The sequence below is a fragment of the Callithrix jacchus genome, chromosome 5, assembly GCF_049354715.1.
Source record: "Callithrix jacchus isolate 240 chromosome 5, calJac240_pri, whole genome shotgun sequence".
In the NCBI taxonomy this organism is placed as follows: Eukaryota; Metazoa; Chordata; class Mammalia; order Primates; family Cebidae; genus Callithrix; species Callithrix jacchus.
In genome coordinates this window covers 138316957-138341871 of record NC_133506.1, presented here as the reverse complement: position 1 = coordinate 138341871, position 24915 = coordinate 138316957, and the positions used below count along the sequence as shown (strand labels likewise).

General features: G+C 50.3%; 1 protein-coding gene across 5 annotated transcripts in view; it reads left to right on the top strand.

The window, feature by feature from the left end:
• Nucleotides 1-1265: 1265 nt before the first annotated feature.
• The window catches only part of RAB40B (RAB40B, member RAS oncogene family), a 43959-nt gene continuing 20309 nt past the window's right edge, over nt 1266-24915 (top strand). For 3 of the 5 annotated variants that reach the window (XM_035302251.3, XM_035302253.3, XM_035302252.3), the window contains exon 1: nt 1266-1521. In XM_035302251.3, coding sequence (XP_035158142.1) covers nt 1380-1521 — 142 coding nt within the window. In that variant the 5' untranslated portion in view covers nt 1266-1379. Of the gene's footprint in view, nt 1522-23028; nt 23107-24915 lie in introns of those variants that run through there. The other 2 variants (XM_035302255.3, XM_078375057.1) reach the window with 1 other exon arrangement.

Genomic DNA, 24915 nt, shown 5'->3' with positions numbered 1-24915 from the left:
CCACCAACAAACTTCCAATGGGAGTCTAGAGCAGTTCCCTACACAACGCAGGGTGGAGGGGATGAAGCGGTGGGGGCACCATCCTTCTCTGTGGATAGAGCTCGCCCCTTGCCTGCTGCCTGTATTCTGCACCAAATAAACCAACGTGCACCTGGTGAGCCCCTCAGTGCAAAGGACAGGCCTTGGCCTGGCACCCCTTGCTCTCTAGAGTAGAAGAGAAGCCCAGAGGCTGGAGGGTCCCACCCAATCCTTTCCTCCAGCTCCCACGCAAACACATGCATAAATGCACAAACAAGCAAGTGCATGCATACCTAGGAGCGCATGCATAGACAGAAGCAGCATGCACAGACAAGACATGCAAAGATGCCTGCAAAAGCACACATGCACACGCTGACACATACATGTGCAGGCACCTGCAGACACACGTACACACACAGATACATACACGTGCAGACACCTGCAGACACACATACACACACAGACACAGACACGTGCAGACACCTGCAGACACACGTACACACAGACATACACGTGCAGACACCTGCAGACACACGTACACACACAGATACACGTGTAGACACCTGCAGAGACACCTGCACACAGAGACATGCACACACAAGAACACATGCACACGTGCACAGGCGCGTGTGCACACACAGGCATTGAGGCACGCCGCATAAATGGAGCAAGGACGAGGCTTGGATGAGCCGTGGGAAGAGGCCGCGAGCCTGGACACTAGGGCGGCCTGCGGGGGTCTTCGGACCGCGTCCGCAAACTGGACCGACCCCTTGAGCCCCAGCGGCACTGCACCCGAGGTTTCTTCTCCCTGGGGAATATGTGGGGAGGCCCCAAAGTCAGAGCCCTGCACCGTCCCCCGCCCGATCCCGCCCGGCTCGCAGCGCGCAGACCCGACGCCCGTGGGAGCGAGTTCGTGGAGCGGACTGGCGCACGCGAGAGTGTAAACACCCGGCCTCGCTCCCTGATCGCCCCCGCCCCGCCATTGGCTGCGGGCGCAGAGTCCCCGCCTCCTGTTGGTTCTGGCTCCACCTCTGCCCCGTCTCCGGGCCTCCATTGGCTGCGGCGACAGCGTCCTCTCCGAAGGGGCGGGTGGGCGTCAGCACGGAGGCGTTGACGAGGGTAAGATGGACGGACAACCTCACCAATGAAAGTGCGCATCCGCCCTAGCAACTGAGGCCCACCAATGGCGGGGCCGGGCGGGGCCGCGCGCTGTCAGGGCAGGGCGGCGCGGCGGGGCGGGGCGGGGCGGGGCCGGCGGCGAGCGAGGACTCGGGGCTCGCGCGGCGTCTCTCGGGGCCCGGCCGCCGCCTTTGCGTGCAGCCCCGCAGGCCGGGCATGGGCGGGGGCGCCGGGCCAGCACGATGAGCGCCCTGGGCAGCCCGGTGCGGGCCTACGACTTCCTGCTCAAGTTCCTGCTGGTGGGCGACAGCGATGTGGGCAAGGGCGAGATCCTAGCGAGCCTGCAGGACGGCGCGGCCGAGTCCCCGTACGGACACCCGGCGGGTGAGCGCGGGCGCGGGGCCTGGGAGGGGTGGGGGTCCGGGTCCGGGGGCGCGGGACCGGGGAGGGGTGCGGGGCCGGGGAGGGTGGGGGTCCGGGGCCGGCGGCGAGGGACCGGGAAGGGGCGCGGGGCCGGGGAGGGGTGGGGATCCGTGTCAGGAGCGGGTCCGGGGAGGGGTTGGGGTCCGGGTCCGGGGGCGCGGGTTCGGGGAGGAGCAGGGTTCGTGGGTGGGCCTTTCTCCGCCCGGCCCTGGCCCTCGAGCGGCGGCTTTCCTGTGCCCTCCGGTTTCGCTTGAGGCCCGTGCGGCGCTGTCTCCATCTTTCTCCGCAGTCTGCGCGCAGCCCGGGCCCGCCGCTGGACCGGGAGCTGGGCTCCTCCCGACCTGGGGCCGCCACCGCAGGGACTCGGGGAGGACTGGAGTCCACACGTGCGCGCGTTTGTGGCGCGGCCGCGGGGCAGGAGGGGTGGGAGGGACAGAAGCTCCGGGAGCCCAGGTGCTGGTCTGAGCGTTGGTCGGAGGGGAAGACCAGGAGACCAGGGTCGGGTTCCGAACCCAGGGGTCCCACGTGTCCAGGGCTTAGCCCGGGAGGAAGGAGCGCACGTGACTCGCGTGCGGAACAGGGGACCACCTACGACGGCGGCAGGAGAGGGGTCTCCAGGGCGAGGGGAGGCCGGAGCACCCAGAGCTCCCAGGCAAGGCCTCCCGGGGATCCCTGAAGTTTGAGACTTGAAAGCCGGCACCTGGCGAGGGGGCAGGAACCGCGGAGAAGGCCGGAACGCGCCGAAGCAGACACCTTACCTCGGTCGAGGGGGCCGTCACCCACCCGGCTCCCCGAACTGCCCTGATGGTGCCGACCCAGCGGCTGTGGAAGGAGCCCCGCCTGTGCCCACCTTGCGGTAGCACTTCCGACAGAGACCCCTCTGTGGGTCCTGGCGGAGGAGTGCAGCCAGGGCGTGGCGTTGGAGTCTCGGTGGGAAGGACGCCAAGGACGGGGTGACGGAGTGGCGGGTGGGGGGGGAAGCACCGGGTCCAGGGTCCTACCAGAGACAAAGGAGAGGGTAGGAGAAGCGGGGTCTGAGGCTGGGAGGAGAGGGTGCAGGCTGCCCCCAAAGACAGCTCCAGGCAGGCTGCGTGGGGGCCAGGGGAGTGTGGTGTGGCCGGAGCGGTAGCCTGAGCTGCGGAGCGTGGGGTCGGACTCAGGTGCTCTGGCACACCTCAGCTTAGGGGAGGGGGTGGGGGTGAGGACTGGGCATGGAGTTTGGGGGAGCAGCTGAGATGGGCTTGGGCTCATGACCAGTACCCAGAGGCTTCCTTAAACTACAGTACACCGGGGAATCTCTGGCCGCCGGTGGGTGCGGTGGGTGCAGAGTGTGCTCCGTGGAGTGGGAGGGAAGTCTGGTCTCTACTGCTGAACCGAGGCTCAGTGATGCTCTGCTGCTCCCGCCTGTCCTAACCCCCGGCTCGGTGGCAGGCCTCTAGGGCCGTGGTGTCAACCAGCGTGCTATGAGCCACGTGTGGCTGTGGAAGAGTAAAGTAATGAGAAGGAAACAAAACAAAAAGCTTCCATTAGCCACATTCCTGGATAGCTCAGATGTCGCTGTGGCAAAGCCCCAGGGGCCAGGGCTGCCCTAGAGGTTAAGTGCCTGCAGGACAGGGCTTTGACGGCTTGGTGTCCTCGGGGTCTGGGCACAATGAGGGTTGAACCGTACCACAGCTGGAAGAATAAAGCACTCAACAGCGCGTTCGCCCAGATGGGTGTGGCGCTTTAAGAGCTGTGTGTGTTTTGGGGGCCCTGACTGTGAACGGTGTTGAGTTATGGCAGGTGAGTGCCGTGGGGCATGTGTGAGGAGGGCCACACACAGAATGTTTGTGAAGCTCCTGGCTGGTTTGAACTGAGGCTTAGGGAGGCTTCTGCTGCGTGACTTCTGGTTGTCCTGGGCTGAATTGAGGACGATCAAAAATAATGGACTGATGCTTTCTTCTAAGGCTTTCCCTTGACAGAGAGGGAGGGTTCAGGCTAAAAAGACACCTCCCACCAAGGGCTCTGTTGTCAATTGGGCCCGAGCTGCTGTAGAAAAAAACTGGTATCACAGGTGTACCCTCGCAGGGTTTTTATTTACCAAATATTTGTTTTAAGGTTGAGAAAAGATATTCTGGCTGGGCGAGGTGGCTCATGCCTGTAATTCCAGCACTTTGGGAGGCTGAGGCAGGTGGATCACGAGATCAGGAGTTCGAGACCAGCTTGGCCAACTTAGTGAAACCCCATCTCTACTAAAGATACAATAAATTAGCTGGGCGTGGTGGCGTCCGCCTATAGTCCCAGCTACCTGGGAGACTGAGGCAGGAGAATTGCTTGAACCCAAGAGGCAGTGGTTGCAGTGAGCCGAGATCACACCATTGCATTCCAGCCCAGGCTACAGTGTGAGACTCCACCTCAAAAAAAAAAAGAAAAAAGAAAAAGAAAAGAGATTCTGAAAAATAGTAAGAAGTTGGGATCATGATGTTTTATTTTTAATTTTTGCAGAGGCACGGTCTTCTCTGCCACTCAGGCTGCAGTGCAGTGGTGGGATTGCAGGTCACTGCAGCCTTGACCCACCTGGTTTCAAGCCATCCTCCTGTCTTGGACTCCCAAGTGCTGGGATTATAGGCCTGAGCCATGCTTTTTTTTTAAAATTTTTTTATTTTTTAATGACATGTTACACTGAGAAACAGTATAGGTGCTTCTGTTATTGAAAGGTGAGGGAGATTGGGCATGGTGGCTCACCCCTGTAATCCCAGCACTTTGGGAGGCCAAGGTGGGCGGATCATGAGGTCAAGAGATTGAGACCATCCTGGCCAACATGGTGAAACCCCATCTCTACTAAAAATACAAAAATTAGCTGGGCTTGGTGGCACGTGCTTGTAGTCCCAGCTACTCCGGAGGCTAAGGCAGGAGAATTGCTTGAACTCAGGAGGTGGAGGTTGCACTGAGCTGAGATCACATGACTGCACTCCAGTGTAGGCAACAGAGCAAGACTATCTCAAAAAAAAAAAAAAAAAAGAAAAGAAAAAGGAGAAGAGAAGAGAGAAGAGAAAAGTGAGGTCATTCATATCTGCACACTCCATTTCCCCACCACCCACCTCCTCCTGAGTTTTGTAGCCCAGGCTATAAATATTTTTATATTGCCCAGTTTTATAGCCCTTGTTTCTGTATTGTGACTATATTTAGTATTACCAAGAATTTGGTATTAATTTAACATTTAAGTGTAGTCAGTGGTCTCCAAAGTCCTTTTACCATTTCTGTCCCTCTTAATTATCTAGATTTCATTGTCAGTTGAAGGACTTGAATATTTCCTGAGTGTTTTGTGTCCGAGAATGTCTCCCAGTGGTCATCTTTGGACCATATGAAGATATCTTGGCTGGGTATAATACTCTTGTATTTATTTTCTTTTCCAGCACTTTGTACCAATCATTCCACTGTCCCTGGCTTGCATGTCGTTGTGGTGAAGCCTGAGGTTGGCTGATTTTTCCCCATTTGGAGGACTGGCCTTCCCTTCATGAATTTATGAGGAATTCTTTCTTTTTGTCTCATAGTTTGTCTGCTTAACCAGACTATGTCTCAGAGTTGAATATTTTGTGTTAAACTTCTGGTATGCTGTGTACTCTTTGAGTTTCCAGGTGTGTGTGTGTGTGTGTATTTTTTTCTTTTTTTTTTCTTAGACTGAGTCTTGTTTTGTTGCACAGGCTGGAGTGTAGTGGTATGATCTCAGGTCACTGCAGCCTCTGCCTCTTAGGTTCAAACAATTCTCCTGACTCAACCACCCAAGTAGCTGGGATTATAGATGCCCACTACCACACCTGGCTAATTTGTTTTTGTATTTTTAGTAGAGACAGGGTTTCACCATGTTGGCCAGGCTGGTCTCAAACTCCTAACCTCAGGTGATCCATCCATCTCAGCCTCCCAAAGTGCTGAGATTACAGGTGTGAGCCACAGTACGCGGCCTGAAATTTTTGTGATTATCTCAAGCCTTTCCTATTTGTTGGTAATTTTGATTTCAGTAAACTGTTCTAGCTATTTCTAACTTATTGATTAGTTCAGTAATGAAGTTATTTTCTCTTAGTTTTTGAGTTTTCAATTTTTTTTTTCTTTTGAGATGGAGTCTCACTCTGTTGCCCAGGCTGGAGTGCAGTGGCGCTATCTTGGCTCTCCACAACCTCCACCTCCCAGGTTCAAGCAATTCTCCTATCTCAGCCTCCTGAGTAGGTGAGACTACAGGTGCACGCCACCATGCCTGGCTAATTTTTGTATTTTTAGTAGAGATGAGGTTTCACCATATTGGCCAGGCTGGTCTTGAATTCCTGACCTCAGGTGATCCACCCACCTTGGCCTCCTAAAGTGCTGGGATTACAGGTGTGAGTCACTGTACCCAGCCCATTTTTTCAATTTAAAAAAATTTCTCGGTGGCTCACGCCTGTAATCCCAGCACTTTGGGAGGCCAAGGCAGGTGGATCACAAAGTCAAGAGATCGAGACCATCCTGGTCAACATGGTGAAACCCCATCTCTACTAAAAATACAAAAAAAATTAGCTGGGCATGGTGGCACATGCCTGTAATCCCAGCTACTCAGGAGGCTGAGTCAGGAGAATTGCCTGAACCCAGGAGGCAGAGGTTGCTGTGAGCTGAGATTGCGCCATTGCACTCCAGCCTGGGTAACAAGAGGGAAACTCCGTCTCAAAAAAAAAAAAAAAAAATTCTGCCAGGTGCATTGGCCCACACGTGTAATCCCAGCACCTTGGAAGGCCAAGGTGGGCAGATCACTCAAGCTGAGGAGTATGAGACTAGCCTGGGCAACACTGTGAAACTCCATCTCTGCCAAAAATACAAAAAATTAGCCAAGTGTAGTGTGGCATATGGCTGTAATCCCAGATATCTGGGAGGCTGAGGTGGGAGGATCACTTGAGCCTGGGGAGGTCAAGGCTACAGTGAGCTATGATTGAGCCACTGCACTCCAGCCTGAGCAACAAAGTGAGATGCTGCTCTTCAAAAGAAAAAAAAAAAAAGGACTTTTTTTTTTTGAGACAGGATTTCGCTCTTGTTGCCCAGGCTGGAGTGCAATGGTGTGATCTCGGTCCAGTGCAACCTCCGCCTCTCAGGTTCAAGCAACTCTACTGTCCCAGCCTCCCAAGTAGCTGGGATAGCAGGTGCCTGCCACCACGCCTGGCTAATTTTTGTATTTTTTAGTAGAGACAGGGTTTCACCATGTTGGCCAGGGTGGTCCTGAACTCCTGACCTCGTGATCCACCCATCTTGGCCTCCCAGAGTGCCGGAGTTACAAGCATGAGCCACCATGCCTGGCCAAAGAAAGACTTCTTTAAAAACACCTGTTCTATTTTTAAAAATCTTTTATTTAACTTGAACTTTAACTTGAATTTTATCAAGTTACTGTTTTTTATTGAATTTGTTCTATTTGTGAAGTGATCGGAATGGACTTCCTTGGGTCATGTTTCCTTTTTCTGTTCTTCAGGTTGTGTTCTTTGCAGTTGTGTTCTTTGTCTATTTCCCTTTTCCTTTTTAAACTTTTTATTGAAGTTTGATATACGCATAGGAGGGTATACGTATTGTAATGGGGCAGTGTGAGGAATTTTCACAAACCTGACACACTCATGTGTAACCAGCACCCAGATTAAGCACCGCAGCACCAGCATCCTCTTGGAGTCCAATGTCCTCTCCAGTCACCACGTGCCCTCCCTTCAGGGTGAGTGTTCTTGTGGTTTGTAGCAGCACACGTGAGGTTTGCCTCTTTTCACACTTTGAACAAGTGGGGTCCTGTGTGCAATTCTTTTTTGTTCGTTTGTTTTTGAGACAGAGTCTCCCTCTGTCGCCAAGGCTGGAGTGCAGTGGCGCAATCTCAGCTGACTGCAACCTCCGTCTCCCGGGTTCAAGTGATTCTCCTGCCTCAGCCTTCTGTGTAGCTGGGACCAGAGGTGTGCACCACTGCACCTGGCGAATTTTTGTATTTTTAGTAGAGATGAGGTTTCACCATGTTGGCCAGGCTGGTCTCGAACTCCTGACCTCAGGTGATCTACACACCTGGGCCTCCCAAAGTGCCGGGATTACAGGCATGAGCCTCCACGCTTGGCCTGTGTGCACTTCCATCACTGGGTCTCTGGCTCCCCTTATTGAATGAGACTCCGTATTGTGTGAGGCTGTGGGCTGTTAATTCTCATGGTGTGTGACAGCCCTTTCGTGACTATACCATGATTTATTTCTCCTGCGGGTGACGGGCATTTGGATGGTTTCCGGCTTCTGGTCATTATGGCTTGTTCTGCTGTGAGCGTTCCTGGCACATGCCCTTTGCATTTCTGTTGAAAGTTATGTGTGTGAATCGCATGCAGATGTCTGCATAGGTTTCCCTGTAGTAGATTCTCCCAAGCATTTTCCACCTTGCACTCCCCCCACCAAAGCCGGAGGCCCTGGCTGCGGCCACCTTCCTCCCAGCATGGTGCTCAGTCTTTCTGGGTGGTGTGTAGTTTGCCTTTGCATTTCTCTGATTACTAATTGAGTGCTATTTTATACATTTATGGGAATTTCTTCTTTTGAAAAATGCTCACGTCGGCTGGGTGTGGTGACTCACGCCTGTAATCCCAGTGCTTTGAGAGGCTGAGGCGGGTGGATCATCAAGGGTCAGGAGTTCAAGATCAGCCTGGCCAACATGGTGAAACTGTCTCTACTAAAAATGCAAAAAAAAATTAGCTGGGCATGTGCCTGTAGTCCCAGCTACTTGGGAGGCCGGAGAATTGCTTGAACCTGGGAGGCAGAGGTTGCAGTGAGCTAAGATCATGCCACAGCACTCCAACCTAGGCGACAGAGTACAACTCTGTCTCCAAAAAAAAAAAAAAAGAAAAAAACTAAACGAAGGGAAAAACACCCAAGTTTTATGTCTGTTTTTTCATTTAGGTTGAATTTCTTTCAGTGATTGGTAGGAGTGCTTAAAATGCACGTTCTGGCTGTGAGTCCTGTGTCATGATCCTGGATATCTACTCCCATCTGCACCTTTACCTTTCCACTTCTTTAATAGTATTTTCTGATGAACAGAAGCTCTCAATTTTTTTGAGGTGGAGTCTCGCTCTGTCACACAGGATGGAGTGCCATGCTGTGATCTCAACTCACTGCAACCTCCGCCTCCCAGGTTCAAGTGATTCTCCTGCCTCAGGCTCCCGTGTAGGTGAGACTACAGGTGTATGCCGCTACACCCAGCTAATTTTTACATTTTTTGGCCAGGATGGTCTCGATCTCTTGACCTCATGATCCGCCTGCCTCAGTCTCCCAAAGTGCTGGGATTACAGGCGTGAGCCTCTGCACCCAGCCAGAAGTTCTTAATTTTAACATAATCCAAATTATTGGTGTTTGTGGTTAGGACTTTGGGTCCTGTTTAACAAACCTTTGCTGTTCCTACATAACAAAAATGTTCCCTATAAGCGTTGTTTTGCCTTTGCCGTGAATGGCTGCCTCCAGCTGGGATGAGGCATGAGGCAGGAATCAAGATGCATTTTTATCATCTGGATGCCCCTCCCTCCCCTGAATTGCACAGGCTCCCAACCCGGGACGGCTTGTGGGTCTGGGTCTGCTCCATTGGCCTGCCCGTCTCACGAGCGTGTGCCCCAGCCGGACTCTGTCCTCTGCAGATGGACATGCCCTGTGCTGGCCGGGGCTTGTTGGTCTGGGTCTGCACCGTTGGCCTGCCCGTCTCTCCAGCGTGTGCCCCAGCCGGACTCTGTCCTCTGTGGATGGATGCACCCTGTGCTGGCCAGGGCTTGTGGGTCTGGGTCTGCTCCATTGGCCTGCCCATCTTGCGAGTGTGTGCCCCAGCCGGACTCTGTCCTCTGTGGATGGACGCGCCCTGTGCTGGCCGGGGCTTGTGGGTCTGGGTCTGCTCCATTGGCCTGCCCATCTCACGAGTGTGTGCCCCAGCCAGACTCTGTCCTCTGCAGATGGATGCACCCTGTGTTGACCAGGGCGGTCAGATGCATCTTGTCCTTGCTCAGGCAGCTCTGTCAGTGAGTTCTCTTTGCTCTGGTCAGAGAGGCCTGGATCCTTCCTCCTGGTGTTTTGTCTTCCACTTGGTCCATAGTTGGAGGGCGGAGTCTTGGATCCTGGACCCTGTCCACAACCTGAGACCACAGACTGCGCCGACCCCCACTGCTCTGCCTGTTACCCAGGGAAGTGTCTTCCATTCTGCGGCCCCCCTCACACACGCTGGTCCCCTTGGTTCCTACTGGCCCTGTTTCTGTCTGGTGGCTGGGTCCCTGGTCCAGGCTCTTTCCCCTTGGTAGTTCCATTTCTCTCCAGGCAGGGGTGGAAGGAAAAAGGTGTCACCAGGCTGGCCCAGGATGTGGTCGGGGCACAGCAGCGCCCTGGCTTTGCGCCCCCCAGCCGGTGTTTCTAACACCAGGTCATCACTCCTTCTCCGAGGGCTATTTTCTGTCTTTTGCACGTGTTCATTAGTGACGGGGAGGGCGGCAGATTGCACCAGATGCCACTGCCTCCTGCCTCCACTCTTTCCTAGCACGAGGGCCCCACCATCTTCCCCAAGTCCTTTCCCAGCACGAGGGCCCCACCGTCTTCCCCAAGCCCTTTCCCAGCACGAGGGCCCCACCGTCTTCCCCAAGTCCTTTCTCCTGAGCATCCTTTTCTCAGCATGAAATTCCCATTGTTCTCTCCTTGTTTCATTTTTGCTAAGAGCTAATAATAATAACCCTCACTTACTGGGAGTGGGGAGGAATCATCTCATGAGACAGGTTGTACTGTGAGGCCCGGAGAGCCGGAGTCCCTGCCTCCAGATCACACGGTGTGTGGACGTGGGGGGATGCAGGTTCAAGGCCCGGCCCTCCCATCTGTTTCGAATGTTCAATGTTGAGAAAAGGCTCCAAAGAGATAGCTTTTCTTCTCAGAGAGAAGCATCAAAGCTCCTTTACTGAAAGTGATCCAGTTGCTGGGGTTTTCTCCTTCCTCTTTGCCTTGGACAGATGTTCCGCTAGACACACATGCACACTCCCTGCTCCCCCAGGACACATGTGCATACCCATGCTCTCTTGGGACATGCATGCACACTCTCTGCTCCCCTGAAATACACGTGTACACTCTGCTCCTCGGGACACACGTGCATGCTCTCTGCTCCCCTAGAACATGCATGCACACTCCGTGCTCCTCTGGGACACATGTGTACACTTTCTGCTCCCCAGGACACGTGTGCACACTCCCTGCTCCCCAGGACACGCGTGCACACTTCGTGCTTCCTCCTCCCTCCTCTGATTCTGCAGGTGCACCCCTGGGACACGCCTGCACACTCCCTGCTCCCGGGGACATGTGTGCACACTCCGTCCTCCCTGGGACACACGTGTACACTCTCTGCTCCCTGGGACACACATGTACACTCCGTGCTGCCTGGGACACGTGTGTACACTCCCTGCTCCCCTGGACACGTGTGTACACTCCCTGCTCCCCTGGACATGCGTGTACACTCCATGCTCCCTCCTCCGATTCTGCAGCCAGTGGTGGATGTGCCGCTCAACACAGCTCCTCTGCCGGTTTCCCTGGGCAACCACCTCGAAATTTAAAACACGATTTACAAAGTCGTCGTTTTCAAGTTTGAACTGAAAGTCAAATCACATTTTATCCTGCTTCCTTATGGTGCAGTCCTTAAGGAGGAGATGGTTTTCTTTTTTTATTTTATTTTTTTTTTTTTTACGAAGTCTCGCTTTGTTGCCCAGGCTGGAGTGCAGTGGTGCGATCTCAGCTCACGGCAACCTCCGCCTCCCGGTTTCAAGCCATTCTCCTGCCTCAGCCTCTAGATTAGCTGGAACTACAGGTGTGCGCCACCACGCCTGGCTAGTTTTACGTATTTTTAGTAAAGATGGGGTTTCACCGTGTTGGTCAGGCTAGTCTCAAACTCCTGACCTTGTGATCCACCTGCCTCGGCCTCCCAGAGTGCTGGGATGACATGTGTGAGCGCCGCGCTCGGCTGAGGAGACGGTTTTCTACTTCTTTACCGCCCACCACCACTTGTGAGCAAATTGATTTTTAAAATACATTGAGTTTTGAAAATGGTGTCTTTAATGTTTCTGTGCATTTGAAAATAAAACCATTGCATCTTTGTCAGGTTTTTCCCATCAGAAGCCCCCAGTTCCACCCCAGCTCGCTGGTGTCCTACAGGGTCCTCTCCCTGCCTGATGACCATCTCTTAGCTTGACCGTTACTTCTGTAACCCCAGCCCCAGTGAACCTGGTTTCCAGTGACAGGCTCAAAACAAGCCAGCCAGGTTTCTCCCAGACAGAGAGGGTCAGCTTTGGGGACCGGAGGTGCTCCCATCACCCCTGAATCCCCATCACCAGGCTGTCCTCCAGCCTGGCACCGGGCACTGCTGTGGAGCCAAGGGGATGCAGCTGAGCAGGCACAGACCCAAAGTCCTGCCTCACCCTGCCTGCCGCACCTGCCCACTCCCCCTCCTGCCTCAGGATTCAGGCTGCTCAGTGCTGGGTGCCTTTGGAGTGAAGAGGGCAGCAAGGGGCGTCAGAGGCAACAGCAGCATCAGCCAGTGTGTGCTCTGGTCACATTGAGAGATTGTTTTGTTTTTTGAGATTGAGTCTTGCTCCAGTTGCCCAGGCTAGAGTACAATGGCACAATCTCGGCTGATGGCAACCTCCGCCTCCCAGGTTCAAGCGATTCCCTGCCTCAGCCTCCCAAGTAGCCGGGATTGCAGGCGCCTACCACCACGCCTGGCTAACTGTTGTGTTTTTAGTAGAGACGGGGTTTTGCCATGTTGGCCAGGCTGGGCTCAAACTCCTGACTTCGTGATCCGCCTGCCTCGGCTTCCCAAAGTGCTGGGATTACAGGCATGAGCCATTGCACCCAGCCAAGAGATTTTTTTAACCTTTATTTTAAACTTTATTCCCAGGATTCTTCAGCTTAATTAGCTCTATACAAACAAGCTATTGCTCTTTTTAGGAACCCTGCCCTGGGCTTCTCAGTCTCTCTGAGGATCCCAGCGCCTCTCACGGGAGGCTGGCGAACATATCCTGGAGAGAGGGCAGCAGAAAGCTGTCAGTGGAGAAGATCTTGAGGTTTTCTCAGCTAGGAATGAGCCTCGGGCTGTTTTCACTTCATGTGGGCTGTGTATCCCAACCTCCTGCAGCTAATAATTAATTACCCTCCCCCAAGTGCGACTCAGCAAGTTTGCTCCTGAATTTGAATCAACTGTTGTGTTATTTTTATTTGTGACTCGTGATAGGACTAGCATTTTGTTTGATTAATAATAAAAGCAGGCTGGGCCCAGTGGCTCACGCCTGTAATCCCAGCACATTGGGTGGCTGAGGCAGGCAGATCACGAGATCCGGAGTTCATGACCAGCCCGGCCAACATGGTGAAACCCCATCTCTACTAAAAATACAAAAATTAGCTGGGCATGGTGGTGGGCACCTGTAATCCCAGCTACTTGGGGGGGCTGAGGCAGGAGAATCGTTTGAATCTAAGAGGTGGAGGTTGCAATGAGCTGAGATCACACCACTGCACTCCAGCCTGGGTGACAGGACGAGACTGTCTCAAAAAGTAAAAAAATAAAAGACCCTGTTTCCAAATCGGGTCTGATGTTCTGGGTGAAACTGAACCTTTGGGGGACACATTCTGATGTTCTGGGTGAACCTGAACCTTTGGGGGATACTTCAGCCCAATGTAGATGGTGAAGCCCGAGAGGACGTTTCCATCTCAGGAGGAAGAGCGGGGCACCCAGGGACCTGTGTGTCCCTCTTCGTGCAGCTGCAGCACTGGAACCCCCGGCCCTGCTGGCTCCTCTTGGCTGGAGCTCTGGAGGCTGGCCCAGTGCCTGGGGCCGCCCCATCTGAGTGTTTCACTGCTGGGCTCTGCTGTGGGACCCTAAGGGCCATGCAGCTGGGGCCGCCCCATCTGAGTGTTTCACTGCTGGGCTCTGTCTGTGGGACCCTACGGGCCAGCAGCTCATTTTGCTGGACATCCTTGCTCAGGGTTGGGCATTGAAGCTTCGTCCCTGTGAGAGACAGAGGACTTGGTGACTCCAAGGGGGGCCCAGGAGTCTGCATTTAAGTCACAGCCACATTTGAGAACCACTTTGTGAGTTGTTTGTCTCTTTCCACGGTGTTTCTCCTCCTCCCTCCCCATCCTCTTCCTTTCTGTCCTCCCTCCTCCTCCCCATTCCTTTCCTCTCCCCTTCCCCCCTGGTTTTATTGAGACATAGTTTGCTTACAGAAAAATTTATCCCTTCTTGAGGTTTTCTTTTTTACTTTTTGAGACAGAGTTTCACTCTTGTTACCCAGGCTGGCACAAAATGGAGAGATCTCAGCTCACTGCAGCCTCCACCTGCTGGGTACAAGCGATTCTCCTGCCTCAGCCTCCCGAGTAGCTGATACTACAGGTGCAAGCCACCACACCCAGCTAATTTGTTGTATTTTTAGTAGAGATGGGGTTTCACCATGTTGGCCAGGCTGGCCTCAAACTCCTGACCTTAAGTGATCTGTCTGCTTTGACCTCCCAAAGTTCTACAATTACAGGCCTGAGCCACTGTGCCTGGTCCCATCTTGAGATTTGACCAAGACTTACAGTTGTGTAAGTCAGGGTGGAGAACAGCCCCACAAGTCTCTCGCGTGCTCCTGTCCCTGAGGCCTTCAAGCCTGGCTGCTGTCACCCTGAGCCACTGAGGCCCGTCTGACTGGTCATTGCTTTTGATTGTGGACGGTAGAGGTGAACTGCAGTCCACCGTCCACTCACCCGTCAAGGAGTGTGCGGGTGATTTCCAGGTTTTGGTGGTCTATGAAGAGAGCCACTGAACGTGTTTATGAACTTGTTTTTGTTTCACTTGGGTAAATATCCAGGGGTGGAGTTGCTAGTCATGTGATAAGTGGATGATTAACTTTATAGGAAAGCGCCAGCTGTTTCCACATGGACCACACCATTTGCATTTCCTGTCAGCCGTGTGTGTGTCTTTCAACTGTCAATATTCTTTGGTTTCTCTCTTTTTCATATTAGTCGCTCATGGGTGTGCAGTGGTATCTCGTTGAATTTTAATTTGCATTTCCTGTGCTCATTACCATCCTCGTATTCTCTTTGGTAAAGTGTCTTTTCAGATCTTTTATCCAGTTTTTCTTTTTTTTTTTTTTTAAACAACAACAAAAAGACAGGGTCTTACTGTGTTGCCCAGGCTGGAGTGCAGTGGTGCAATCATAGCTCACTGCAGCCTCTGCCTCTTGGGCTTAAGTGATCCTCCCACCTCTGTTTCCTGAGTAGCTGGACTCCAAGTGTACACCCTTAGGCCTGGCTAATTTTAAAAAGTGGTTTTTTTTTTTTGGTAGAGATGAGGGTTTCCCTATATTGTCCAGACTGGTCTTGAACTCCTGGGAGAGCCTCCTACCTCGGCCTCCGGAAGTGGTGGGTTACAGCTGTAAGCCACTGTGTCTGGCCTCTTTTGCTTATTTTGAAAAACCTGAATTGTTTATTTTCTTTTTATTGAATTTTGAGAATGTTTCAATATGTTCTGGATACAAGTCCTTTATCAGAAATGTGTTTTTCAAATATTTTCATCCAGTCTGTGCCTTTTTCTCCATTTCATTCAGTTATCTTTTAAAGAGTGAGCGTTTTTGCTTTTGAAGAAGTCCAGTTGACCCATTTTTTTTCTTTTGTGGGCCATCCTTTTGATGTTATAATTAATAAAACTTTGACCCAAATTCACAAAGATTTTCTTCTATGTTTTCTTCTAGAAATTTTATAATTTTAGATTTTACATTTATGACTACGGTCCATTTTGGGTTCTTTTTTTTATATAGTGTAAGGTATAGATTGAGATTCATTACTTTTGCATAGGGATGTCTAATTGTTCCAGCAGCATTTGTTGAAAAGGCTGTTCTTTATTGTATGACCTTTGCACTTTGGTCAAACATCAACTGGCCATTTTTGTGTGGGCCTATATCTAGGCTCTCAATTCTGTTCCATTTCTCTATTCATGTATTTTTTGTATCTGTACCATGCTGTGTTGATTAGATACATAGTAAGTCTTGAGACCCAGGAGTCTGAGTCTTCCCACTTTGCTCTTTTGTTCAAAATTACAATTCTGATTTCTTTGACTTTTCCTTTTAAATGTTGGCTTTGTTGATTTGGACCCAAAAATTCCTGCTGGGGGCCGGTCGCGGTGGCTCACACCTGTAATCCCAGCACTTTGGGAGGCCGAGGCGGGCGGATCACAAGGTCAAGAGATCGAGACCATCCTGGTCAACATGGTGAAACCCCGTCTCTACTAAAAACTACAAAAATTAGCTGGGCGTGGTGGCGCACGCCTGTAATCTGGGCTACTTGGGAGGCTGAGGCAGGAGCATTGCTTGAACCTAGGAGGCGGAGGTTGCAGTGAGTCGAGCCAGTGCCACTGTACTCCAGCCTGGCCCCTGGCGACAGAGCAAGACTCTGTCACAAAAGGGAAAAAAACAAAAGTCCTGCTAGGATTTTTGACTGGGTCTAAATCTATACATAATTTGGGAGACTTGTCATCTTAACAATACCGAGTCTGTCAATCATGAACATGGTATGTCTCCCCATTTATTTAGGTCTTCTTTCATTCTTTTCATTAGTTGTTTGTAGCTTTTACTATATAGATCTTGTACTTTTTTAGATTTATACTCAAGTGTTTCATGGTTTGAGGGCTGTTATACCTAGTGCTGCTTAATTTCAATTTCTGGTTGTTTACTGCTAGTATATAAAAATACAACTGCTTTTTCCATGTTGGCCTTGTATATTGTGATCTTACCAAATTCACTTATTAGTTCTAAGAGCATTCTTACTGATTTTTGGAGAGACGTGTGTGGATGCATGTGTGCCTATACAGTGATGTCGTCTGGTAATCCAGATGGTTTTAATCTGCATGCCTTTTCTTTCTTTTCGTTGCCTTATTTCACTGGTTAGAACTTCCAAAATGTTTGAATAGGAGAGGTAAGAGTGGATATTTTCTTTTTTTTGTTTTTTTTTTTAAGACGGAGTTTCGCTTTTGTTACCTGGGCTGGAGTATAATGGCATGATCTCGGCTCACCGCAACCTCCGCCTCCTGGGTTCAGGCAATTCTTCTGCCTCAGCCTCCTGAGTAGCTGGGATTACAGGCACGTGCCACCATACCCAGCTAATTTTTTTGTATTTTTAGTAGAGACAGGGTTTCACCATGTTGACCAGGATGGTCTCAAACTGTTGACCTTGTGATCCACCCGCCTCGGCCTCCCAAAGTGCTGGGATTAGAGGCATGAGCCACTGCGCCCGGCCAAGAGTGGATGTTTTCATGGAGAAAATATTTTTTCATTTTCCTGGGGAAAGGATTCTGTGTTTACCATTAAGTAAAATGTTAGCTTTGGAGTTCTGTTTTTAGGATGTACTTTATTGGGTTAAGGAAGTTCCTTTCTATTTCTAGTTTGCTGAGAGCTTCTTTCATGAACAGGCACTGGATTTTGTCAAATGCTGCCTTACCAAGATGATATGGATTTTTCTTTTTTGGTTTATCAACATGATAACTTGCACTGATAGATTTTCAAATGTTGAACCAACCTTGCATTCCTGGGATAATAGATCGCTGAATTTGTTATATTTTTTTACTGATGGATTCATCTCTTTTACTTTACATTTTTACTTTTAATTTATTGTGTAGTAAGTTCTTTTAATGATTGGAATCACAATACTAGAGAAATCCCCCATCTTAACCCAGTTCTGGTGGCTCCAAAGCCTCCACACAGAACCTTGAGATGCTTGTGTTCCACCCAGGGCCTGGGTCACTGGGTGAGGCTCTGCTCGTCCAAGCAGAGGGGCTTTTTTTTCTACACAGTGTCCAGCTGCATTGGTGGTTAACTGCTGTTTCCTATATTAGGAGACCTCCCACATGGCTACTTCTAACTGTTCAGAGGTATTACTTTTGCCTTTTTGTCTGGAAATGTAATATTTCCTACCTTAGGTAACTTATGTTCCCTAGGAGAGCTAGCAGTCACAGAGTTATATAAATTGATTTTTAGCCAAATCTTCACTAAGGAGTTGGGGGTTGGAGAGTTCACTTATTACTTACTTACCAAAGACTCATGTTTTTTGAGTTAATATATTACCACCTGAAGTGTTTTGGCAGCTGTGTTCAATGTATATGAAGCAGATATATTTGTCTTCATTTTTAGCTAATTTTTTCTTAAACATCATTTTGCGAAATTTTAGAGAAGAAAAGAAAATAAGAAAGTTTTTATCTACTATTTTTAATTTTTTTACTTCTAACAATTAACATTATTACTTAATCAGTGTCTTTCATTGATTTATGGAAAAATGCAAATTATATGTAAAGACATACAATCACACACATATGCATATGTACACGTAGTACTTGTTTATTACAATTTTATTTTTTTGTTTCCCTGAAAAATTGATGAACATTACCAAAAAATGGAAAGAAATCTTATGTGTGTATATATCTATATAGAGAGAAAGACACACACACGCAGAGTCTTCCTCTGGTGCCCAGGCTGAGAGCAATGCCACAGTCTCCGCTCATTGCAAACTTCCCCTCCTGGGTTCAAGCAATTCTCCTGCCTCAGCCTCCCAAGTAGCTGGGACTACAGGTGCCTGCCACCACATGAGACTAGCTAATTTTTTTTTATTTGTAGTAGAGACGGTGGTTCACCATGTTGGCCAGGCTGGTTTTGAAATCCTGACCTCATGATCCGCCCAAAGTGCTGGGATTGCAGGCAGGAGTCACGGTGCCCAGCCCAGAAATTATATGTTAGAATTAAAAGTTTGTATCAATATTTCATATGAGAAATGTTAAAATTACATACATCATAATATTGCTACTATATAGAAAGAAAACTGTATATATATAAATAGTGAAATGAATTACACCAAAATATTAACTAACTGAAATGCTGGTGGTTGTCTGTGGGTGGTGAGATTGTGGTGGTAAATGTTTAGTGCCGACCATGAATGACTTGATTTTTTTTTTTTTTTTTTTTTTTTAGGGAGAGAAGGAGGAAGGGGAGGAAGGCAGGAAGGGAGGGAGGGAGGAAGGGATGAAGGAAGGAAGGAAGGGAGGAAGGGGGAAGGGAGGGAGGGAGGAAAGGGAAGGAAGGAATTCAAGCAATGAGAGAGACATTGCCCACCTGGATCTAGAGGTTTACAAGTTGGTTTCTTTTTTTGAGAGAAGGAAAGAAAAAAAAAATGAGTAAAGGAGAGAAAGAAAGACGAAGAGAGAGAGGGAGGGTGAATGGAAATAATTGCTTTATTCTGAAAAAAAAAATGGGTATTAATAATGACCAATCAATGTTTCATTTAAACCTATGAGTAGGTGTGATGTGGTATTGACAAGAATGTATATTTTATGTATTTGAAGTGGAGAGCTCTATAAATATTTATTAAGTTTACTTGTTCCAGGTCTGAGTTCGAGTCCTTGATATCCTTATTAATTTTCTGTCTCATTGAATCTAAGTCTCGTATCTGGGTGTTAGGATCGTTAGCTCTTGTTGTTGTATTGATCCTTTTACCACTATATCTTTGTTGCTTTAAAATGTATTTTATCCGCTACGAGAATTGCAACTCCTGCTTTTTATTTATTTATTTATTTATTTATTTATTTATTTATTTTTGCTCTCCATTTGGTTGGTAAATCTTTCTCTATTCCTTTGTTTTGAGTCTTTGTGTATCCTTGCATGTGAAACAAGTCGGGATGTAACATGCCGTTGGGTTTTGGCTGTGTCTTTTGATTGGGGGATTTAGTTGATTTAAATTTAGGGTTACTGCCATTTGATGTTAACTGGCTGTTTGATCCATTCGTTGATATAAATTCTTCTTTATGTTGGTACTCTTTACTTCTTGGTATATTTTTAGTAAGGCTAATACTGGTTGTTTCTTTCTGTGTGTAATGCCTCTTTCAGAAGCTCTTGTAAAGCAGGCCTGGTGGTAATAAAATCTCTGAGTACTTGCTTGTTCATAAAAGATTTTATTTTTCCTTCAGTTGTGAAGCTTAGTTTGGCTGGATATGAAATTCTGGGCTGAAGGTTCTGTTCTTTGAGGATGTTGAATATTGGCCCCCACTCTCTTCTGGCTTGTAGAATTTCTGCTGAGAGATCTGCTGTAAGTCTGATAGGCTTGCCTTTGTGGGTAACCTGACCTTTCTCTCTGGCTGCCCTTAGTATTTTCTCCTTCGTTTCAACCCTGGTGAATCTAACAATTATGTGCCTTGGGGTTGCTCTTCTTGAGGAATATCTTTGTGGTGTTCTCTGTATTACCTGGGGTTGAATGTTGACCTGCTTTGCTAGTTCAGGAAAATTTTCCTGAATAATATCCTGAAGAGTATTTCCCAGCTTGGATTCATTCTCTCCGTCTCATTCAGGTACACCTATCAAACATAAATTTGGTCTTTTCACATAGTCCCACATTTCTTGGAGACTTTGCTCATTCCTTTTTATCCTTTTATCTCTAATCTTGTCTTCTTGTTTTCTTTCATTAAGTTGGCCTTTGACCTCTGTTATCCTTTCTTCTGCTTGAACAATTCGAGTGTTTAAACCTGTGCATACTTCTCGGAGTTCCTGTATTGTATTCTTCAGTTCCATTAATTCACTTATATTCCTCTCTAAGTTGTCTATTCTCAATAGGATTTTGTCAAACCTTTTTTCAAAGTTCCTAGTTTCTTTATGTTGGGCTACAGCATGTTTTTTTAACTCACAGAAGTTTCTTATTATCCATTCCCTGAAGAGTGATTCTGTCATTGGGATGAGCTCTTTCTCCATCAAGCCTTGTTCCATTGTTGATGTGGAACTGTGATCATCTTTAGAGGGAGAGGCGTTCTGATTTTGAGTATTCTCAGCCTTTTTACGCTGGTTTCTTCCCATCATTGTAAATTTATCCTCCTGTTGTCTTTGAAATTACCCACTTTCAGATTAGTTCTCTTGAGTGGACGTCCAAGTTGTTAGTTCCCAGGGCCAGAACGGTGGAGTTAAGACTGATGGTGCTTTTCTGCCCAGGATTCTCCTGTCGGGCTTCCTTCTTGTGTCCGTAATGGGCGACTCTGCCTTCCCGGGGCTCCAAACCTCGGTCAGAAGGGGAACCAGTCTCGTTTACTCTGCGCCGAGAGCTGCCGCACTGAGGTGCCGTCACAGCTGCTGCGCCGGTCTCAGGAGTCATGCTGGGGACCCGTGTGGGTCCTCCAAACCTCGGTCAGAAGGGGAGCCGGCCCTGTTTACTCTGCTCCGAGAGCTGCCACGCCGAGGTGCCAGCGAAGCCGCTGCGCCAGCCACAAGAGTCGCGCTGGCGACCCGTGTGGGTCCTCCAAGCCTCAGTCAGAAGGGGAGCCAGTCCTGTTTACTCTGCTCCAAGAGCTGCCACGCTGAGGTACCAGCGAAACCGCTACGCTGGCCACAAGAGTCACGCTGGCGACCCGTGTGGTTCCTCCACTGGGGATCTTCTGCTCCGTGAGCGACCAGAATTTTTCTGAAAGTGTGGCGTCCTCTAGTTCTCTGCGCTTTGACTGAGAGCTGCAATCCTGAGCTGTTACGATTGGCCATCTTGGATCGTTCTCCCAAATGACTTGATTTTAAATAAACTTTTTCATATGCAATATGTTTCAACTTCAGAAGCAGAGTGTCAGGCAGCCTTGTGTGGGTGGCCTCCTGGAAACCTCCCTCCCCAGCCTCCAGCCAGGCCTTTGAGCTGAGAAACTTCCACATGGTGGGAACTGCTGTGCTGTCCCCTGAGCAGCCCCACCCAGAACCCCCACCCGCTTGGGCAAGTGGTGGCCATGGAGGGTGGGGCTTCTGCCTGGGACACATGACCGGGGCAGGACTGGATCCCATGGCCACTCCTGTAGGTGTGTGGGAACCCAGGAGAGACCCAGGCCCTAGTATGGGGTGCGGAGCCGTATGAGACCTCTGTGAAAGAGGGCACCGCACCCTGAGAGCCTGGCCCACCTGAGCTGGCCCACCACGAGTCCCGCCAGGCCTCCTGTCTGAGCAGGATGGGCCACCTGAGGACAGCTGCCCCCTTCTCTCAGGCTCTGGGGGTTGTGGTCACAAAATGTCCAGCCCCGCAACCAGCCTCAGGGAATCCACCCCTCCGAGGGGTGGTGAGGGGCAGGCTGAGCATAGCGGGGAGCTCTGGGCTCTGGCCCCTCTGTCCCTCCTAGAGCCACTGTGGCTGCCTCAATCCCTCTTTTCCAAGACAATGTCCTTTCATGGGCCTCCCATGGCTCTGTTCACCCCCAGCCTGCTTGGGCAGCAGCTACCACACTCCAGAACACCGCTTCTGGGCCCTGTTCCTTCGTGTTTGCAGGTGTCCTGTGGTGGTGACAGCTCTGTTGAGGCCGCCCCTGCCCTGTGCTCGGTGGAGGCCGCCCCTGCCCTGTGCTTGGTGGGGGCCTCCCCTGCCCTGTGCTCGGTGACCCCGCAGTACTGCAGGTGTCCGTGCAGGCTTGGCGTGGCCTCTGCAGCACTTGTCCAGCTTGATGCTGGTCCCAGGCTTCACCCTTTGGGAGTTTGATGTCCTGAGACAAAGGAAATGTAACATAAAGTAGGGCTGTGGAGCCCTTCAGGCCGCTGGAGAAGGTGGTTGCTGGTGGGCTCTGGGATGGGAGCCCCCTTGCGCCTCTGTGCCACAGCCACAGGCATCCCGTGTGTTTGGTTCCAGGGAGGGCCTTCTTTCCTCCCCAGACGCAGCTTCTGCTGTTCCAGAAAAGATGAAAATAAAGCTCTGTCCCAGCAAGGATGCAGGGGTTCCTTCTGAGACCCATGAGCCTCGAGGTGCTATTGAGAGCAGGATTTCTGCCAAAAATAAAACACAGGTTCCTGGCTGCTGGCCTGGGAGAGCCAAGAAAGTGAGCGGCATGTCCTGGACCGAGGGTGGCCTAGAGAGCTGAGCGCAGCCCCGAGACAGGCCATCCGGCTGTGGGAGCTTTGAAAACTGACTTGAGCCTGTGAGAGCCAGCGAGCAGGAGCTGCTCCCAATTGTGCAGAAAGGTGCTGCTTTCACGGAAACCACACATTCAAATCAGACATGAGCATTTTACAGCGCCCGTGTGAAAGTTCACGGTGAAAGTTCATTTAATCACATGCCACACTGTGTGGTGTCACCACTGACCGCTTCTAGGAACCCCGTGCCATCCAGTGGTCCTTGCACACCCCTCCCCTCCCCATCCTCCTGCCCCGGTGACCACCAGTCTGCTTTCTGGTATTTTAGCTCAATGCAAGAAGGATTTCTCAAAAGCTGAGCTCAGAGATGAATGTGTCTGTAAATCATGTTGACTCAATATTTGCGCCATCACGAGATTCTCTCCTGTGAAGGCAATTGCGTCACTCACTAAAATAGAATTAAGCAGGTGGTAAATGACTTAAAACAGATGCCGAAAATATTTACTCGCTACGCAGCTGCAGTGTAGAGAATGGCGTGGCGTTTGACTCCCCCTTTCTGCTGTTTTTTTAAGAAGGTTAAAATTACCTCTTTTTGTGCCTGTGTTCTGACTCACTCAGGGAACTCATGGACTTTGTTCTGGAAGCTCTGTGTTTCTTTATCATATTTTGATGGACAGAGGACATGGTAAGTGAATCAGCTGAGTTCAGTGAGCTTGAATTGTATTATCCTAATGCTAACACTACTGATGTCAAAAACGTGAGCTTCTTGTGACCCAAATGTAACACAGAGAGGGAGAAACACACAGATGGGAGATAACATAAAACTCCGCAGAGAATGGAGTCAAGTGGCTCAGTCCATGGGTCTGTGGAAAGGACAGTCTTCTCACAAATGGGATTTGAACGTGGCTAGGAAGGTGTGAGTGGTGGCTCAGTCCGTGGGTCTGTGGAAAGGACAGTCTTCTCACAAATGGGATTTGAACGTGGCTAGGAAGGTGTGAGTGGTGGCTCAGTCCGTGGGTCTGTGGAAAGGACAGTCTTCTCACAAATGGGATTTGAACGTGGCTAGGAAGGTGTGAGTGGTGGCTCAGTCCGTGGGTCTGTGGAAAGGACAGTCTTCTCACAAATGGGATTTGAACGTGGCTAGGAAGGTGTGAGTGGTGGCTCAGTCCGTGGGTCTGTGGAAAGGACAGTCTTCTCACAAATGGGATTTGAACGTGGCTAGGAAGGTGTGAGTGGTGGCTCAGTCCGTGGGTCTGTGGAAAGGAGAGTCTTCTCACAAATGGGATTTGAACGTGGCTAGGAAGGTGTGAGTGGTGGCTCAGTCCGTGGGTCTGTGGAAAGGAGAGTCTTCTCACAAATGGGATTTGAACGTGGCTAGGAAGGTGTGAGTTGTGGCTCAGTCCGTGGGTCTGTGGAAAGGAGAGTCTTCTCACAAATGGGATTTGAATGTGGCCAGGAAGGTGTGAGTGGTGGCTCAGTCTGTGGGTCTGTGGAAAGAAGAGTCTTCTCACAAGTGGAATTTGAACGTGGCTAGGAAGGTGTGAGTTGTGGCTCAGTCCATGGGTCTGTGGAAAGGAGAGTCTTCTCACAAATGGGATTTGAATGTGGCCAGGAAGGTGTGAGTGGTGGCTCAGTCTGTGGGTCTGTGGAAAGAAGAGTCTTCTCACAAGTGGAATTTGAACGTGGCTAGGAAGGTGTGAGTTGTGGCTCAGTCCATGGGTCTGTGGAAAGGAGAGTCTTCTCACAAATGGATTTGAATGTGACTAGGAAGGTGTGAGTGGTGGCTCAGTCCGTGGGTCTATGGAAAGGAGAGTCTTCTTGCAAATGGGATTTGAATGTCGCTAGGAAGGTGTGAGTGGAGGTTTTCTCTCAGCAGATGTGGCTGCGTTAGAGGGTTTGTCTTTGGAATGGCATTGATTTTAGAGAAAAAATAAAGACTTGCTATGAGATTGGCCATTGCTCGCTGGGCCAGCATCCAGGTGTTCTGGGCAGGATGGAGAAGGGGCCCCAGTCCAGCTGCGGAGGTGGGGCGGGCGCAGCTCCACATCATCACAGAGTGCACTCATGTAGGGTCAGAGGGCCCAAGCCGGGGGTTCCAGCGGACTTCAGGTGTCCTAAGCAAAGAGGATGCAGGAACTCCCTTGGGCCAGGCCACCTGCCCCTGGAAGTCCCAGATGTTTGGGTGTTGGCCCTGGAGAGGGGTGTTGGGTGAGGGATAGAAGGTGGACACGGGAAGACAGGGTTCCCACTGGGAGAGGCTGAGTCCACAGGGACAGAGAAACAGCGTCAGGGCTGATGGGGAGCCACACGTAGTGCCTCTAGGCCTCGGACCTGTGGCAAGGCGGGTGCATCAGGGTTGGGCAAGAGTGGGCTGAGCTGGCCGCTCTAGGATGGGTGGCACCAGGCACTTCCTGGAAGCAGCCTGGCTTGAATGCTTTCTGCCCTATGGGGACGGGAGGAACCATTCATTGGTTTTAACTTTTTCTGTAGGGAA